A 20,404-nucleotide genomic window follows, 5' to 3' on the forward strand; every position below is an offset into this window, starting at 1 on the left:
AATGTTCAGAACTTTTTCACTTCTCAATTTTCTCCTTCAAATTTAAAGTGTAACTAAGAGTATTGAGAAAGATATTAAAGTTTATTCAAAATTTCTATTGAACCAGAAGGTCAAAATCATCTTAATGTGTTCCATCTTTAGAACTGATAGAGTGTTAAGCATTAAAAAAATTATTAAAACCCCCACAATATTAACAGAAACTTTTCTGAAATTCAATTTTTAAGATGCATGTGAAAGCAAAATGTTTTACATAGAAAATATTAACATTTCATTAAGTTCTGAAAGCACATTTCATACAGGTGGAAAACACTGAGTCAACAGTACTAAAGAGTGAATTATTCTGCTTGCAAAACACACCTTAATGTGCTATGTCTCAGTGACAGCCAGGAAGGATAATTCCTGGGACTGAGAAAGTAACTAAGTTCTTGGTCTCATTATATCTGAGACCTAAGGATGGTAACAGCTATTAAATTAGTCTTCATTCAAGCATCTATTTATCCACTCAGTGTTGGCTAAAAAACTAACATTCCAGTCCATACAAACTATTGACATTTCCAGAGTAAAAAAGTTCTAAGCCTCCCCTGATCAAGGCCCCAAATGCCTCTCTCAGTGGCTGCTGCAGTGGTAAAATTCCAATTCTGGCCAGACCACTTATATAGAAAGCATTGTGGAACACTGACCACAACATTCAAAATATGACCAGTTACACTGAGGAACAAGATTTTTTGGTTGCTATAAAGGATTTGATTTTGGAAAAGAGTCATAACCTTTCTTCTGAAAACCAGGCATCAAACTGGTTATCAATAAGATTACAACCACGGACTTCACGAGAGCTAACTTCAGCCTCCTCAGGGGTCTTCCTGGAAGAATCCTGTGGGAAAAGACCCTGCAGGGAAGAGGGGTTCAAGAGAGTTGATTGATATTCAAGGATCACTTCCTCCAGGCTCAAGAATGATCCATCCCAACGAGCAAGAATTTAGGCAAAGCAGGAGAGACACCTTAATGGATGAAGAAAGAACTCCTGCCATTACTCAAGCATAAGCAGAAAATACAGAGGAGATGGAAGCAGGGTCAGGCCGTTTGGAATGAATATAGAGAGCTTGTCAGAGTAAGTAGAAATGAGATAAGGAAGGCCAAGGGCCATCTGGAATTAAATCTGGCCAAGGATGTCAAGGACAACAAGAAGGGCTTTTTCAAACACATCAATAACAGAAGGAAAACAAAGGCAATGGACAGAAATTGATGCACAGGAAGTTCCACCTGAATATGAGGAAGAACTTCTTTATTGTCCAGGTGATCATGCACTGGAACAGACTACCCAGAGAGGTTGCGGAGCCTCCCTCACTGGAGATAGTCAAGAACTGTCTGGATGCAATCCTGTGCCATGTGCTCTGGGATGAGTCTGCTTGAGCAGGGAGGTTGGACCAGATGATCCACTGTGGTCCCTTCCAACCTGGCCTATTCTTTGATTCTGTGAATATTAGTGAAAAATTGGTATCATTCAGTTCTCTGAGACAGTAAAATATATTAACTGGTGTTAAATGGAACATTCCTCAGATAGCATGTGCTTCCTACTTTTCTTTGTGTTTTCCTGACTACTCCCTTTGCCCCAGTCTTTCTATCTGGTCAAGTAAGGAAATGTTCACTCCTATCTCTAGAAGACCACTACATTTCTAGAGCAAGGGCACACTCAAAAATACCACTTTTTCTTTCTTTGCATATTAAAAGAGAAGCATAAGACGAAGCAGGATGAACAATACAAAAGCCATCTCGTGCTGATTAAAAGTAACACAAAACACATTGTTAGAAATGGAAATTATTTAAATACACATGTGCTGCCAGTGTGGTAAAGAAGGGAAAAAAAAAAAGAGGGAGGGGAGGTCACAAGAAGTTCATTCCACCAAGAACTGCTTTACATAATCATGAAATGCAAACTAGTTTCCATTCCTTCTGGCACCGGCTCATTCAGCCTTCACTTTGAATGCTTATTGACAAATAAATGGACTGGTTACTTCCTATTAATGCTTCCTAATTTATGTACATACCTGGAGGAAAAATTCCATTTTGACCTCACATTCATACAAGCTCAGATCATTTTTAAACTATGAATATGATGAATACAATTTTAATTTCTTCTTAGTTGCTGCCGGGGATTTGCTGTTTCTTAATAAATTAGGCATGTGTTCTCCTCAGCTCAACTTTTGCACCTTGTGCATATAATATGTGCAATTCAGGAGTCTGTGTGAAACTTTCAGATGAAAGACCTTCTTTTCTTCAGCCATAATTCATTCTCTCCCTTCTTTTTCTCATGCAGTCATGCACAAACACGACTTGTTAGTCACTTTTGTTTTATAAGTTGTTCCCCAATACTTCTCTTTCTCTGCCCAAAAAAATCATAGAATGGTTTGGGTTGGTAAGGATCTTAAGGATAATCTAGTTCAAACCCCCTTACCATGGGCAGTGACACCTTCCGGTAGACAAAGTTGCTCAAAGCTCCATCCAACCTGGCTGTGAAGGTTCCCAGGGATGGGGCATCCACAGTTTCTCTGGGCAACCTGTTCCAGTGTCTTACCACCCTCACAGTAAAGAATCTAATCTCAACCTACCATCTTTTTGTTTAAAGCCATTACCCTTTGTCCTGTCACTACAGGCCCTTGTAGCAGGTCCCACGGAAAGTCCTTATTATGAAAGTGGTATTTGTTTTCACAAATCTTGAGTCACTATTGTCCTGACCAGTTAAAGTACTACTAAAGTAAGACTTCATCCATTGGTCTTGAAGGCCTCTCAGAAGCAGACAGTTCAGCGGAGATCCCTGCAGCTGACAAGGATGCGAGGGCTGGACCAACATTTTCACCCTCTGAAGAATATGCCTGTCTGTCCGAGTTCACGGAGGGATCTCATTCCAAATGGATGCTAACTAACAAAAAGCTTGAAAATGCTTCTTTGTTTAGCTTAGTATTTAATATTTAATATTCTTCAGGAGACAACTTCCCACCCGATGAATGCAACTGGCTACTAACACTGAGACACAGTGTGGGGTCCTGACTCAGATGTCCAAGGCCACCTTCTCTCATTTGTAAGTTCTTTCAAGGGCCAGATGGTTTCGTTTCTCCGATTTTTTTGCATCTGAAGTTGTGCCTGTGGCTACTGTTCTCTCTTTCTTTGCTAAATAATTATGATTCAGCAGTATATACCTTATGGAAACTTTTGGTGCCTAAATTCCATGAAAAAAATCTATATAATAAATATAGATATTTATATATATATATATATATATATATATATATATATATATATAAAAAATATATATATTAGTATAATACCTTTCTAGACTTGCATTCTATTTCCCATTGAGAAAACTCCTGAGTGCTAGACAGGCTACCACCGAAAGAACAGGCACTTATACCTATGAAGGCATGCCCATTCCTGAGAAGTCATGCCATGTTCACTTCTTTTCCTGTCATATGTAGTTCTTCTGGCTAGGCTGGTGAGAGTTTGTCCCTCCCAAAGTCGTGGAGGTGGGTGGTGGTGCTATTTATTGTGGGTTGAGCCTATCTCGTTTCTCCCTTCTGCAAGGCTCAACTGTGCAGTGCAAATTTGATCTACCAATCTACAATGATGTTCCACCCTGAAAATGATGTACCTACATGTAGCCAAAAAGTTAATCCTGATATAAATAGTTAGCATTGATTGGACATTGATATTGGTTTTAATTTGGTTTGCTCAGTCCCTGGAGGAAGCATGTTGATTGTCATATACAGGAGCAGTTTGGATATGAATCCTGAAGAAAACTGTAACCAGTTTCTTACTCAGTGATATTTTTCCTTAAATTAAAAGCAAATATGCTCATTCCTCCATAAAAGCCTCAGATGAAAGGATGGAGGTGAGGGAGAGAAGGAATAGAAAGCGGGGAAAGATGTATCCTTCCCTTTACTTCATCTTTAAACAGATCTGCCTAATCGCATTTAAAGAGCTACATTATTAACATCTTCACCATTAAATGTTCCATGTCACCAGAAAAATTTATTCTTTAACATGAACCCTGCAGCAGTGATAGTGGGTCAATTATTATGAGGATGGCAAAATACCAGGAAAATTCAGGGGTGAAAATGAGTATCTGTCTAGCATACATTACCTGAGACTCAGTTTTGCCCAAGAATAGCAATAAGGCAGAGTCACTGAGCAACATGTGACATTGTAAGCAAAAGATAAATTAGTCTTCATGGGCAAGAGACTGATAAGCCCAAGCAAATGGAAAAATAAAAGTTTTTTTTTCTTTTTATTTCTTTTACTTGAGTGAAAAGGGGTAAATGAACTCTATTGTGTCAACAATAAGAAGTTCCTTGAAATAAAGGTACATTAATCACCTCAACAACACCATTTCAGGCCACATAGAATCACCAGTTGTCAAAAGGACTTTCCTAGGAATGAAATAAGTTTTTTTTCATACTCAGGTTGTGGTTTTGGTAAAGTCAAGGATGGAGTACAATGCAATCTTCAACCTGTACGTACGGAAGAGACTAAGATAAATAACTGATTTCAGACATTGAGTGATTGCATGAAGATCTGCAGAAATATAACCTAACAGTACTCAGTCTTGATGTCTTTAAAAGCATCTTTTTATTTGTTTACAACAAAACCGATTGCTGACAGCTGACACTTGTAAATTATGTGAGGCTCTGCAACACCTTCTTAAAGAAAAAAGAAATCAAAGAGTGTCATTTCCATCAAGAGAATAAACAGCAACAACACACAATATTGCTTGTACTTACTGGTTCTGTATGTTTTGTGCGTGCATGTGTATGCATGTGTAACTGCGACTCTCTGCTGCGGACTTTTTTCTGCACACTATTTACAATTCAATCTCCCTTGATAAATGCAAGCCTCCACCGTCAGCAATATTTGCTTAGTGAAGCTTAGTCTCTGTAGTTGCAAGCTTCTGAGAGCATAGAGCCTTGAGATACCGCATGAAAGGCACCAAACTCATGCAAATTGTTGTAGTAATTCCCCAGCAGTGACATCTATCTCTCTGACTTTCACCTCTCATTTTTCACTAACGCTCAGAGAAAACTCTCTGTCCTACCAAGGAGACTCTCCGCATAGACAGCTTAAAAACCTAAAGTACTCAATCAGGCAGAGAGACACCATAAAAATGGTCCTACCTCTCTCTGCTCTCTAGAAATTTTATGGGAAGGGAAAATTTTAAAATGGTAAAATCTCTTTACAATAAGACATCTCCACAGTAAGACATCTCCATTAGACTGCAGTATTAGTGAAGGAGCTTTTCAGTGTGAAGAACGGAATCATAAGCCAGTGTAAAGTAGTATGGTTCCACTCAAGTCAATGATGGCAATTACCCAAGATGAGCAACTGCCACATCCAGTAAGTCTGATAAATTACAGCACCAGAATCATCAGTCATAAAGGAGGTGTTTGTGTATAAATCCAGTTGAACTTGGCCCATTCACAAGTGACCGTGCACAGCAGCTAAAATGGGATTTAGCAGTGTCTTTTCACAAACAAAACTATGGATTGCAATAACTTCATTCAATATTATTGACATGAAAGAATAAAGATGAAACAGTCTGGTCAACATTTTCAATTAAATGTATTGAAAATATTCTTGGGCCCTAGAGTAACAGAAAATCGAGTATTTATAGGAACAGGAAGATTTGTTTCTATTAAAGAAAAAAACTCTAAATCACCATTAAAATAGTGAGAAGGTATGACAGGACTCTGAAGTTTCCTAAACTTTATGGCATCTAGCCAGAGGTGAAAATGTTGGTAAGTCATACCAGCACTGAATCATTACACTAGTACTTTGTGTGGATACAAAATTGGATGGATTAGAGACATACTGGGTCTTATCCAGCTCTTCATTCCTCTCCACACTGACGTTTCTAAGTAGCATATCAAACAGTGATAAGAGCTGTACACAGCTTTTTAAAAATAGAATGGAAAACACAGTCTTGCAGTCTCCAATGACTGTTTTACAGTAATAGCTGCCCTTTCCTCTATTCACTTTTATTTACCACTCCTTAATCCTGTGCTCTGCTTCACCTTTGTCAGGGTTCCTGAAAGTATTCCTAGGCACCAGCAGCAAGGAGCGGTGAGCTGCTACTTTGTCCTTCACTAGACTGGAAGCCTTATGTGTCAGTGCAGCAACACATCTCAGGGTCACTAAGTAGCACTAAGCCTTCAAGGCAACTTTTTCCTGGGTGCTTTAAATAATGATGGGCTAGAAAACCTGCAAAACTTGTAGTACCAAGGTTACCCATTTGCTAACGCAAGGCTTGGTTATCCAGTACTGAGAACATGCAGTAAATTATTCCTGAAGCCAAGATTAGAATTTAAGGTGCTCCTTGCTCCAGGCTTCTCTATGCTCTGTACCTTCAAGTATGGATTTCATTGTTACAGAGACAGAGCAGTTCATTCTTATACTTCTTTTGCCCTCCTTAGCTGCCCCAAGTATTCTTGCTTTCCCTCCCTCAGGAAAATGACCTAGTTTCACTTGTTTAACCTGGTGTGTTTACTTTGCAACAGATCAGGAGCACATACATAGCCACTCACCACATTTCACCTAAGGGTAACAAATAGCTTCTCATGAGAAGTTAGCTTGATTGCCTGTGTTTTTGCTATCTATTTTGTGCCACAACTCTTTCTGTCTAAAATTATGCAGTCCAGTAAACCACCACCAACAAAAAAATAATTGATAATTGTGAATGATTCAGGCTTGAGAGTAGGAAGAAGGAAGGGAGAGAGATATGTAAATTCTAAAATGGGAATAGAAGTAAGAAAAAGAGGCCTCACATTAAGGGAATCCCCAGCATGGAAGATGCAGTTTTTCAAGCCCTAAGCACTGTGGCTTAGGACAAAACACACAGAGCAACTCAGAGCACACAGTGGTGCTCAGAAGTAAGTGTACATCTGCTCAGAACAAATGTGTGCTGCAGGCTTGCTATGCTTTTGCTAAGCACACACACACATAAACAAAAATCAATATGCTTTTACAACAAAATAATCGGTCACAAGCACAAGAACTGTTCCTAAATACATGTCTTGTGAAGGGCTCTTTAAAAACTCTGCACAGGGATCATTATTGATTGAAATGCAGAGGGTGAAGACCATGTGCGCATTCCTTCTCACTTGGTAAATATGGACAAAAACATCTCTTTCACAACTGTATAGCCTCTAACAGTTTAGGGACGGTTAGCCACAAACGCTATAAAAAGAATCTGGTCTTGAAATAGCAGCCTTTCCCCCCCCCCCATGCTCCTTTACTAGTATATACCAGGCTTGCTTCTCAACTGATGCTTATCACCATACCTCTGCTAATACCAAGCATGTGCCAGTTTACAGCCTCCTGAAGATCTGACCCCTCTTTGCTGTCCTGGAAACAGATCTGTGGTCTCTGCAGAAAGTAATATTATTTTATACAGACACAGATGTAGGCGTCCTGCCCCCACTAGTTCATATTTAACTCTCCTTTCATCCTGTTTATTTTGTCTTCATGGTATCAAAGCAAGCTGCATGCCCAGCAACAAGCTCATAGCAAATAGGTGCATCTTATTTGCAGTGGATTGCCCTTCACAGTGCACATACTACACCCTCAAGGGATTTATGAAGAGGATCAGGTCAAAGCCTCTACAGTTTGAATTTTTATTTTTGTGTTAGAGGAATTATGCTTAAACTTATTTTTCCCAGTGCAGTTAGAGCAGACACAGGGATTCAGAGGTAGAATGGGAAGATGCAGTGTGTGACAACAGTAGTCACCACTCAGTACCTTGTCTCTCTACTTCCCCAGAGACAATAAAAAGCTGTGCAGTCCCTTTCCCTACACCCCAGAGACCCAGACAGAGGCGAGGAGGGAAATAACCTGTGTGTCCTACCCTCTACAATAACCAAAGCTAGAGTCTTCTCCTGCTTGCCAGGCTATGAAACGGGCCAGGTGCCTCTTCTCACTTTGAGGGAAAGAGGCACCATCTCCACACCGAGATATCAGCCAAGAAAGACCTAGAAGGTCCTTTAGCAAACACATAAGGATTGTCCTGGAGGTAAAAAAAGAGGTGACAACCCATGACTCACTTCAGGCACTGTTTTCTGAGGACACTTGCCTGGAAGTGTCATCTCCACCATGTATTCAGGTAGTGTGGCGGAGAGAGGCAGTGAGATCTCCCAAGGCAGCTCTGAAACAAATTTGGCTGGACACAACACGATCAGCAGGACAACATGATCAGTCAGACCTAACTCTCCTCTGGGCTTCCAACTCCCAGCAGATTGCTGGGGCTAGACCGCTTCCAGCACCTAGTCTTGTATTTCTGTACCACACTGCAGCCACTTGCACCATGCTAGCCCAGGGATCTCTAGCACAGCAGTGCCTCAGCTTTCTCCATCCCCTTTATACTCTCCCATCCTGCTAAGACACCCACTGTGCAAAACAGACGAAAATCACAGCAAACTCAGGGGTATCCCCAACTACAACACCCAGAGCCACCAAAATACTGCCGTACACTCAGATGGACTAACCCTGTTCTCTCTCCTTACTATCACAAGGTCACGGTGCTTTGCGTTTTCAGCTGGAGTGCCAAAAAGCTGGAACTGTGCCTGTCATTTAGAGCACCTTTTCTCAGATGGCTCTCACATGTCTTTATAAACTTTGGTAAATGAGTATATAAATCACTCTGTCCACCACCAAAGTACAGCCATCTCTGGGATGATACACAGCAGCTGCTGTAAAATCAGACCACAACTCTACACCACAGATTAGGGCACTAAAACATGCTGCATGAGGCAACTGAAATGGTTGAAGGAAGGAAGGGGATGTGGTGGAGAGCATTTTGTAGTTATAATTACCTGAGTATAAATTTGGCTGAAGAGGCTACTGTGTTTAATACTTGCATATCTGCAAATCAAATCAGTCTTCCACCACCTGTCAAAACAATCTGACTGTATCATTCCCCATGTCTTGGCCTTCTAAAGCCCTTCCTTTCTGAAAATTGCAAAGCACCTTGATAAGAACAAAGCTGATGTGCTGAGTACAAGTAATAACCTAATCAAATTTCTTAGCAACTGACTTGATAACTAACTGTGAGCCTGTAGCTTCTATGTCCTCTCCCTTCCTCTCTCTTGCATGACAACTGAACATAGCATCTATATATACCCAGTTCTAAAATAGCTGCTGCTCCTGTAACTTGCAAACCGTTCACATAGATCTCATCTAGGCTAAAAGTAGTTAATTACAGTCACTAAGGGGACTGAACTGCTGCACTCTTTTCCTTATTCTGGGATGGGCTCCTTGAGTAGTGTATTGCCCCTCTATCCCCCTGCCAAATCATGAACTGTTTATAAAAGGAAATTTTTTGATGGATGGGGCTGCACAGATCAGATCTATGAATTTCCTTGTATCAGAGACTGCAGATGTATAGTTATTCTTCTCTCCCTCTTACCCTTGGCCATACAGCAAAATATGCACCATCTAAAGCTAAACCTGAAAATTCATAAAGTACAGAGAAGTTATGTGAAAGATTCTTCCAATAATTATATGTGACGTGGGACAGCATGGTTTAGGATGAGGACACCAGTTTGGGTTGAGGTACCACACAGACTTTATACAGTGCTAATCTGCAAAAATTATTTGTTTAGTTTGAGTGCCATCTCTCTACACATTACCACAAGCATTCTTATGTCTCCTAGACAGTGCAAAAGCTGAAATTATTAGCAAAATATTCCTAGAGAACCAAGAGAGTCAAGAATTGTGCCTTTTAATTGGATTATTATTGAAATATTACTAGTGGTGAGTGACAGCTCAGACAGACCATAAACAACACAGGTCCCATTTAGTTCTTGAGCTTGGATCAGGAGCAGACTCACATCCGAATCTGTTGCACTGGTTCACACTGCAGTCTCCAAGTGCACAGCAAGGGCTCCTTTAACTGGAACTAAACCAGACCAACTGCTAAGAGGAATTTGGTACACAGAGCCAGGCTTAGACTAACCCAGAATAAACTCCTGGGGTGCATAGAGTGTGCATCCAACAGTCCTCACTACCAGTCACGCTAGAGGACGAATCTATCTATGGTAGCATATTACTACTTAAAGTGGACATGGCCATATGCATGGACTCCCTACACGAAATATCCATAAAGAATCAGACAGTTAATTACTGCTTGTATTCAGCTTTCTATGCACTAACATGGAAAAGGTAACTAACTCAGATCACCATCTACAGACAGACATGAATAACATCAGTTACCTATCCTATTGGATATCTCTCCCAGCAATTTCACTTTAGTTTCTTAGGCTATCAGCTTTCAGGAATTGGTGAGAAGATGAACCATATTTTCCTTGGGACTGAATAATAAGTGCTTCTGTGTGCAACTCTGCCACCAGTACTAACTAAACTGCACATACTCCAGGTCAAGTTGCACCTTCCCATCTTTGCAGGTCTTACGGAAGTCAGTTGACCTAACTATACGTGAGGGCACAAACAGGTCTGCCATATTTCAATGAAACAAGTCAATACACTCCAGCTGCAGTGATGTAGAGCTAACAACCTAAGGATATAACCCAAGCCCTACAGTTAGAACATCAACAGTTTCGTGGTATCGAGTTAGCTCATACCAGTGGCAGGTATGAAGCATGCACTGAGAAAAAGCTCTGTAGGCCTGACTGCACAATCCTAACCTCCACTGCTGTCACCCATCTGCACCCTCAGAGCAATGACAATCTTAGATGGAGAACCATCATGGTCAGAACCTCAGCGTGCAAGACAACAGACTTCAACAATGTAAAATACTTTTAAAAGGTTAAGCTTTCACTATGACGCAAAGTTTCTAGGCCATCTCTTGTGTTGCTGTAAAGTGATATAATTTAACAGCTTCCAAAAAAACCTAAACTGTAGAGATTAATTTTTAATTTTTGACTGAAAATATTAATAAAGTGTTAATATATGCATATATGACTAAGACAAATAGGGGTCATGGAGGTGCCACAATGGCATGATGGCATTCACAGGAGTGTGAATGGAAGGAGCAGGAAGCTCCACACAAGCACTTCATACTCACGTGTTTTGCAGAGAACTCATCAACTTCCTGAAGCACCTTCTCCTGGCACTCTGGATTGGTGGCTAGCAAGTATGTGGCAAAGGACAGTGTGCTAGTGGTGGTCTCATACCCAGCAATCAGGAACAGGAAAGCTTGGCCTGCTATCTCATCCTCTGTTAATGTCTTCTGAAGCTTTTCAGATGGGGCCCTGCCAGGAAGAGGTGCCTCATTCTGTCTGGAAGCAGCAGATGGGCTGATCACATCAGAACACCCGGCTGCCAGGGAGTCAGCTGAGTCACGGGAGTCAAGCATCCACTGGAGAAAATCACTGCGCCTCTGCAGAACACAGGATGAGAAGAAACATGAATGGGTCACAGAGAAAGACCTTAACCCACAGGGGATGGCAAGAGAGAGCCGCTTCCCATTTGTACTGCACACTTGGCTCCCAAAAAATGGCCACCAGTCTTTCACTGCATGAGAAGGCTTCTACAGATCAGCTGGAAATACAGTAACCAAGAGCCTGTCACTGCTTTCTTCACAGAGAGATGAGATTGATCCGCCCCCAATACACAACAGGTACATATTTTCACAGATGATTGTTAATGGTCAGTTCTCTACAGAGCTACTTTCATTCTTTGGCACTTGCTGGAAATCAGGGGATTGACGCAGACACTGTACACGCAGCCCCATGGGCACTTGTCACATGGAGGTGGCACAACTCATTCATGGAGGAGTTGGTCCATCTGCTTCGGTGCACCACCCTCGTTTGTTCATATGGTCCAAAGCATGAAAGTCACCATCTAAATTCAGGGTTGAATCTACAATACTTTCTTACCAGCTTAACCTGACAGGACTAAAAACTGATCTCAGCAAACTGGGACATCTTTTTATGAGCAAGTACAGATATAAATGTAGCTTTATGTTACCAACATAATTTTGGGGGGGTTTACATTTTTTATAAACATATTTGCAGAACTGTATTACAGCAGTAAGTATTCCTCTACCATAAAACCTGTTTGGGTGGTTTGTATTTGCAAAATGCCCACTGAATGATTCTACTGCTATGAAAATTGCTTTCTTTTACACTGGTTTCTGACACAAAACCTCTAATAAACAGACCTATAGACAAGAGTGAGCTGACTTCAAACCAGTCTGGACAGCAAGCTTGATTAGGCTTTGAAATATAACCCAAAAGGTTTGAATTGACTTTTGCGAGTGGGCATAATAGAATTGTGCTGAACCCAAGCCATAAGGCTGTGTGATTGATTTTCAATTCCTCAAATACCAACAGAACACATGATAGCTCAAGGACTTCAAAGTGACTGCAGTGCCAGAACATGACAACTTGTGCAGTGGGATGGACAAAAGAAGGGACCAAGTCTTTTTTCAAAAAAAAAGAATATGCTGTAAAGCTGCATTTATCTGTTAAAAATAAATCATTGAATGATTTCTTGGATCTGATGATTGAGAGATAAAGTAGAAAAAAGAGCCAGACAAAAGGACGGGCAAACAAGATAAGAGTAAGGAAGAACTAATTAATTATAAATGTCTAAGGATTTAATCAGGTTATTTATTTTTCACATGACATGGGAAAAGAAAGCAGTTAGACAACAAAACAGCAGAAATACTTAGTGTCCTGTGCTTAGTTCTGCTGCCAACAAACTGTTCTGATCGATCTACAGGCAGAGAGGAATGGTTATTTCGGGGTTTGAGTAACACAAGGGATTGGCACACTGCCTCTTTAACACTCCTTCCCTCCAACTCACAGAACCTTTTCATTTTGCATGTGTATATTATGCACCTTGTACCCATGACCATAGTGCAGCTTGCACCCTGGTACACCCAAAAATCAATGTTCCAGGTAGCAGCCAGTGCCAGCCACAGCATGCTGAAGGACTCAACACATTGGTCAGCCAGACTGAATCACCTCCAAGGCATGGCAGATACGCTTTTCCACCCGTAAGCAGAGGTACACAAAGCAATGTTACACACATTGTGCTCAGCAAATGAGCTCCAGCTCTGAAAATACTTCCTTGTGCCTAGACTTAGGCACAATTTCCACCAGCATGATAGGATACCTCTGCTCTATTATATTCCTCTAGATTGGAGTAAACAAGACTTCATGCAGACTTCAGCTGTGAATAGCTAAAAATCTCATTTAACTTTTCCAGGAAGAGCTTTATTCACATCCTGGGAGTCCATATATTGCACAACTCAAGAGTCCAACTGTTTGGCATAGCCTGTGCTTCAGAGATTTCCCTGGAACTCATATTTGCATTAGGCCACTTTTAAAATTAAGAAGAAACACCAACAAACACCCTCCACCCAAAAAAAAAAAAAAAAAAAAAAAACAACAACCAAGAGAGTCCAGATCTCAAGTATTCATTAGTGTGTGGATATACTAGTTCAATGTAGTAATGAACCTCATCTGTAGTAATATTCTCTTTTATCTGTAAAGCCAGTCACCATCATCTTAACTACTTTTATAACATAAAAATGTAAAATTACATTCATATTCTGTGTAGTTGTAACACTGTAGTATCCTATAGCTCAAAAGGTATAACATTTGGTATGGTTCTGCAACCATCCTTCTCTAGCTGTGAATTTTCTTGTAAACAAACCCATTGCTCTCTGAGGGTTTGCAGTTCCAGTCATGAGCTGTTAGCCAAGTCTGGTCTTATATTTAGACAATACACTCTCTGGAGACCCCATAAGATGTTTCTCCAGCCTTAGACAAAATCAGGTCCTGGCCTTATACAAAGCATGTGGTTATTGCTACAATAGTAAAGTAATAACCATAATGACTAGAGAATAAAATTTCATTCACGAGAATTTTTGCTGAAAGCAAACTTAATGAATACTAGCACAAGTGAATATTCCCAAGAATGTGCTCTGAAATGCCTCTGTGGCCATTTTGAGGAGCTCTTTTTATTACTCACGTAATATATTTGGTTAGGAATTTAAAAGCTTGTCTTGTTGCAGAATCTGTTTTTAAGGTCACCCTATCGAGAAACAACTAGATACCTTATCTGTGCCATGTAATTTGCTCACAGGTGAGCAGGTGTTGCTAAGAGCAATGGCTTCATAAACAGCCCTTGCAAAAACAACATTCATCTGTAAAAACTGCTTGAATAATAGTGGGGAGAAGAAAAGTGCAACATTAGAAAGATGCAAGCTTTTTCCAGGATAATTTTACACAGTGGAAGGAGCGATATTTTAGTAAAGCTTCTCTTCCTTATGCTTCGTTCTACTTCACTTTAGGCATCAGTATAGAAAGCAACATAAAAAATCGTCATCAACCCAAGCAAGAGAAGATATTTCCAGGGTTATAACAAGTCATAATGAAACATATTTTTTTCCGCACCATCAGGATGGAAAAATCACTCTGATTCAAAAGCCTAACAATAGCAATAGAGGCAAATACTAGCATAAAACCAAATATAATTGGATTGTTAAGTGCTAGAAATGAGGAAAAGGTATCTCATGAAAATTCACAGGAGGGGTTTCTCCACTTTGCTTGCCAGCAGAATGAAAAAAAAACATTCAAAAAGGCATTTTTTTCAGTTTGACAACAGACCAGGTACTGACAGTGTCACTGCACAAAAACATTCTCTGGTCATCACATCCCACTGCTGGCTTCCTTTTTTTCCATCAGGGACATTTGTTTGATTTTCCTCACAAAAAGCAGAAGTCCATAATAGCCTCTGTCCTGTCCTCTGACACTTGCATAGTTATGTTACAATGGCCTCAGAAACAAGTTCCTGCCAAAAAAAGTACGGTGTGCTAACGCGATGGACTCTTCTTTTGCCCTCATACAACACAGAGCCTGTCATTAAGCCAATAATAATTGAATGGAAAGCTATGATTTGAAAAAAAAAATAATTTGAATGCAGTACGGGACAGGGTGCATGTCTAGCTTGGTGGTGACACAGACATCCCCTTTGAAATATATAATAAGACAAGCCCCGCTTCCAGCTTCCCCAAGATAGACACCTTGCAATATATTTCCTGACACCAGTGTTCTGGGCCGTATCATTTCTCTCATTAGTCTCCTTAAACATCACCTGGCCACGCAGAGAAATCACTCTGCACAGAACCGTAACGAGCGCTGTGCTACGCGCTGGAAGAGCAGACGTGTGCTGTGCTGGGGAAGGCCAATCCACAGCATCCATCTCCCCTCCTCAAATCACTGCCTTTAAGTTTTGCAGCTGTCAGAAGAAGAGAGATGTATCCCTCACACACGAGATGCATCATGACTTTCCTCACAGGAGGCAAGCGTCCTGGGGGGCGGGGGATATCTCCAGCTCTTTCCATCCTAAACAGGGAATTGTGTTTTCATACCTAAGACTGACATGCCAGCTGACCTTCTGGCAAATTCACCACTGCTTTGGGGGTCCAGGGGGCCCTCGGGTTATGCTTTTGGTAAAGAGATTAAGCCATTCAACTTCTCTGCACAGTGAAGTCAAAAATTAAGGAAAACTACCTAATATACATCAGTTGGAATTTTTGTTCTTAATGCTGTGATTTCAATTATGTTTTCTTCATACTATGCTCCATTTTTGCACCACTCTGATAGTTTAGCTCCCCATTTGGAGTTCAAGAGAGCCACAAAAAGCAACTTTAAGTTGAATCAAGGAATAAAAATAAATGACATAATTGTAAAGCACTTGTTGTGGTGTAAAAGTCATACAATGAATGCTGTAATATAATACCATTCACAACAAACTGTACAGACCCTCCTAGTCTTTCTCAAATGCTCTGAGGGCAACTCAAAACAGATAGACTTCAGAATCCATATCTAACAGGTAGGAAGATCACATCTCACTCATATTATCTCAGCAAACTTGTACACACTGCTATATCAGTGTATATACAGGTCACATTTTATAAGCTTGATCGGGCAACCGTCTTTTTAAGTGAGACAACCTACGTCACCAGGAAGTCATCAGTAAAGCACTGTGGCAGCTACCCAGATCCTTTTGAAAAAGAAGCACAAAATGCTGTCCCACTAAAAGTATTATTTTGCCAAACTTCTTTGAAAGGATCAAATTCAACCTCTCTCTAACACTTGCAGGTTTCCTTCGGTTTCTCAGTGAAATTACAAAAAAACCCCCAGTTTCTCTGACAATATATCCAATTCCAAAACATTTCAGAGAGATTGTCCTTTTGCCTTATGCTTGAACACAAAAGCTTGAAACAACTCAAATGCCTGAGCTGACAGCCCCCAAATTTGTGCGTCTGGAGGTTGAGGACACGGTGCTCTCACAGGTGATGCTCAGCTCTGGAAGGACCGCATGGTTTGGTCATTATTCAGGAGTGGTTGGGAGACTTTTCAGTCTGGCAGATAAAACTCTTTAGTTTGCATTTGTTAACATCAGCTGATGAAACCATTGCAATGCTTTTATTGCAAATGGGCTGAATGTCTGATGGCAGGCATGTTTTACAAAGCAATTTAACATGCATTTAAAAACTGACTAAATTTAAGGCAAAAATATAAAAACTCACTAAGTGCTTACCTGGACAGTGGAGCACCTTTTGCCATCCTGGTCTGATCTTAATATTTATGTTAAAATCCCAGACTGTAAAGATTTTGTATAACTTTAGACTTTTTCTGATACTTTCATATATTATCATCACTAATCTACCATGCAAGTTTCTGGCAGTAGTTCACAGCTAAGAGGGAGCATTCAGTGACACTGCATTTGACATCAGAAGTTACAGCAATGCCTTTGCTTTCTACTTGAAAGAAAAAAGAAGTGTCCCTTCAATATTGTTGCAAAAAGGCAACATGAAATGCTGACCAGGCACAGAAGGGGCAGGTATGTCAGCAAATAGATGAAAGCACCCGAAAATAGAAAGTATTAAACATGGTAACAAAACGTATCTTCTCTATGTGACCAATGTTCTTTTAAAAAATAAAAATAAAGCCAAGATGAGGCCTGAATTAGAGTATGATATGGATTTTATTGGCTGAGTTTGCCACTAAATCTTCCAAGTGACCAGTATGAACTACTGGTTAAGCACTGACCTGAGATGCTTAAAGCTGCAGTCCCCTTTCTGCCTTTAAAGTACAGTTATAACTGGTGCAGCTTCTCCATCTGTAAAATTGGGACAACAAACATCAAATGTCATAAAACCCCGTGAATAAAAGCTAATGATGCTCTCAGAAAACCCTTCAAGACCTAGGATGAAAACAGATTTACAAGACTCAAAGAGTTTAAGGCAAAAGCATCATCACAGGGGGAAAAGAGCCCTGGAAGGAACTGAGCAAGTTATCTACTTCATCCCCTTGCCACAAGGCAACATCAGCCAAACCAGCACTGACAGCTGTTTGTCTAACCTGTTCTTAAAAATCCAGCAAACCCTCACTTCCCACAGCCTCCCCAGGCAGTCCACCCCAGCACTGGACCATTTTTTGTCACTGGAGAGGTTTCCCCTCCTCCAGTGAGTCACTGTAAATATTGTAAATCATTAGATTTCACCCCCAACCTGTGTTTGTATATATTTATCTCTCTCTCTCTCTCTGTATATATATAAAACTTCAGTGGGTCCCCTAGGTCTTTAACAAAGCATGATGATAACAGAAAAATCATAGTGTTGAAAAACACAAAACTATTTTCATGTAGTAGTGCCTCTACCCATAAGGTGAGGGAGAAGAGTGTTCAGGTACTGCTGGTTTCCTCCTCAAAAGTTTTGCACTTTTCTGACCTTCAAAATGCAAAGTTTAAAAGCATTAATAATCTACAGAAGCATGGGTAAGCCTAATTCAACCTGAAAATAATGCTGTGGGCAATTCTTAAAACCAAGGTTTTGTTAGCAACCCATCTCCCTTCAGTTTAAACTGCTGCAAGTGGCACTAGAGCACTCACATCTTGAAAGACAGCAGTCTCCTTCTCCACATGTTTCCACACAGACCAGGGATGTAAAGAAATTTGAATTTCAGATTTAATTGTTAGTGAATGAAGAGGGAGCAAAGAACTGTTTCTGGTTGAGGCAATCTTAATATAGGTCTTTACAACTCTTCTAGAAGGAGACTGGTTTTAAGATCCTAGTCAGAGGCCTGACTTGGCTGAAGTGATCTGTGGGATGAAGAAATACTGCAGTTATGGGTGAGAGAAAATAAGACACACATCTATTTGATTGTTTCATTAACTATATGGGCCCACAGAGAAACCCATGGCTTTCCTAGAGAGCTGGAAACCCTTCCAGCAGTTCTTCAGTGTAAAATCAAGGGATTGCTCACAGCCTCATCCATTTACACCCCTAATGAACTGGCCCATCTCTGACTCTGGGAAGTTTCTTTCCAATACCAGGCTGAGCAGAATGAGTTGGGTGTCTAAGAGAAGTGCTAAGTTTTTCTCCACGAAATTCACTCTGATGGCAAACAAATGTCATACACTTTGTGGCTGCTGCTTGGCACCTCTGCCATGCTGGCCTGGCAGCCTCAGCCCAGGGCACAGCACAGCATTACAACCAGCACAACTCCCTCCATCGCATGCCCACAAGGGGAAGGCTCAGAAAACAGCCCAAAATTCAATGGCTAGAGAGTGTTATCCAGTGTTCCCAGTTCCCATCAAGGTGAGCAAGAGACACTGGTAGCAAATATCAGTGGACAGCAACCTCCTAATTCTGTATTTGCAAAACATTTAGGATAACACCACTCTGATAATGACTCCTGGCATTATCACAGTACAAACAATAAACATTGGATTTGAGTGTGCGGTAGCTGAGCTTCTCCTGCCCCACACGTGTTTTGCAGCTCGAAGGTGGAGAAGTGAGCTTATCAGAATACACAGTGGGAAAACAGAGCAAGAGAACTAACTGAGTGATGGGGTAAAAGAATAGTTTGTGTCAGGCCCCCTCATGTATGCCAGGGTGTGGAACAGGCACAGATTCCCAAGTCAGCAATGAGCTGACCATCCTACTTCACACTGTGTGCATGCGTTGTCTCCCAAAGCTTATCTGGCCTCCCAGCAAACACTCTGACACTCCTCCCCTCTGTTATTTGCACAAGGAAGGGAGGATACAGGAAGGGAGTGTTTTAGGCTAAGTATCTGACACCCAGAAGCTTGACCCTCTGCTGACTTAAATTGCTGACTAAACGCTGCTGTTGCAGGCAGCCCTCTGTTCCTTTTCTATTTGCCACAGATTATAATTGTATTTGCTTAAATTTAATTCCTGAATAATAATAATTTCTTGGTTTAGCCGTTGCCTGACATTCCAGAAAATGCACAGGAATGACATTATTGCTTCCTTAACCTTTGTTCTTCCTGCCACATATGCTTCTCTTAACATACTTGCAAAGCCCCACCACTCACTTCGAAGAGCCATCAGGATGTTTCCGGGCCATTCTGGGAATTTACTGTTCACATCCTGCCCTCTCTTATCTCTCCCCAGGGTTTGTTCAAGATCCTCTCTTTCTGCATTACAGGATATATAGATTGCATATGTTTTGAGGGAAAGAGCACCTCATTATTTGGCTTTGTGATGCCATTAAGTAATTTCAGGTAACAAAAAAAAAAAAAATATATTTTTTTAACTAAACAAATCATGGTTGTGAGACTGATATAAATGTGCTGTTACCAGAAAAAAACCCAAAGGTACAGGTAATGTTATTTGCACACTTTATTAACAAAATGGAAAAAAAAATTGTCTTTATCACTTCTCTGAGCAACTGCTCTCCACTTCTGGCAGGCAATCCTACTGCTGGCTTATCCATTCATGATCACACCTGCACCCTTCATTAAGATTTATCCTGGATCTTCAGCTATATTAAGCTGGCTTTTACCTAAAGTACCTAAATGACACCTATATCTGACTCTCATGACTTGTGTGCACAAAGGGACAAAGGTTCCTACAGGTTTCTAACACAGAGGGTGAAAGCGGAATCGGGAAGGAAAGGATTATTTTTAGCTACTGGTGACCAACAACAAACTGTGTTGTCCTCTGCAGTTTCACGGATGCTCAGTTCAGTTATGGGTTTTATCCAATAGATGGCTCCTCGGTAGCAGGAAGGATTCTCCCCTTGCTCTCTTTTCCTTCACAGAGTTTCAATATGACTTTCTAATATTTACACAGCTATTATCTTGCAAATATAGGCATTTTGTGCACACTGATAAACACACAGAAGAAGCATGTGTGCGTGAATTAAAGAACAAAAGAAAAACTAAAAAGATGGCATTTCATATCCTTCATGCCACTTTGTCCTCTGCCAGTACAGGGATGCATGAAAAATGACAGCCAGGCAGCCCTGTGGCCTGGAATGCTTCCTAAAATCAAACTAAAAACAAAAATACAACCACAGAAACACGTGAATATTAACAGCATGCCAAGTATGAGCTGTCTTTCTCCCCAAAAATATGA

At 40.7% G+C, this 20,404-nt stretch overlaps 1 protein-coding gene across 6 annotated transcripts in view; it reads right to left on the reverse strand.

Moving 5' to 3' along the window:
- The window catches only part of TBXAS1 (thromboxane A synthase 1), a 263,546-nt gene that overhangs the window by 56,130 nt on the left and 187,012 nt on the right, over positions 1-20,404 (reverse strand). For all 6 annotated transcript variants that reach the window (XM_032689004.1, XM_032689005.1, XM_032689007.1 and 3 more), the window contains one exon: positions 11,063-11,377. In XM_032689004.1, coding sequence (XP_032544895.1) covers positions 11,063-11,377 — 315 coding nt within the window. The remainder of the gene's footprint in view (positions 1-11,062; positions 11,378-20,404) is intronic.

This window comes from Chiroxiphia lanceolata, chromosome 5 (genome assembly GCF_009829145.1).
Source record: "Chiroxiphia lanceolata isolate bChiLan1 chromosome 5, bChiLan1.pri, whole genome shotgun sequence".
NCBI classification, from domain to species: Eukaryota; Metazoa; Chordata; class Aves; order Passeriformes; family Pipridae; genus Chiroxiphia; species Chiroxiphia lanceolata.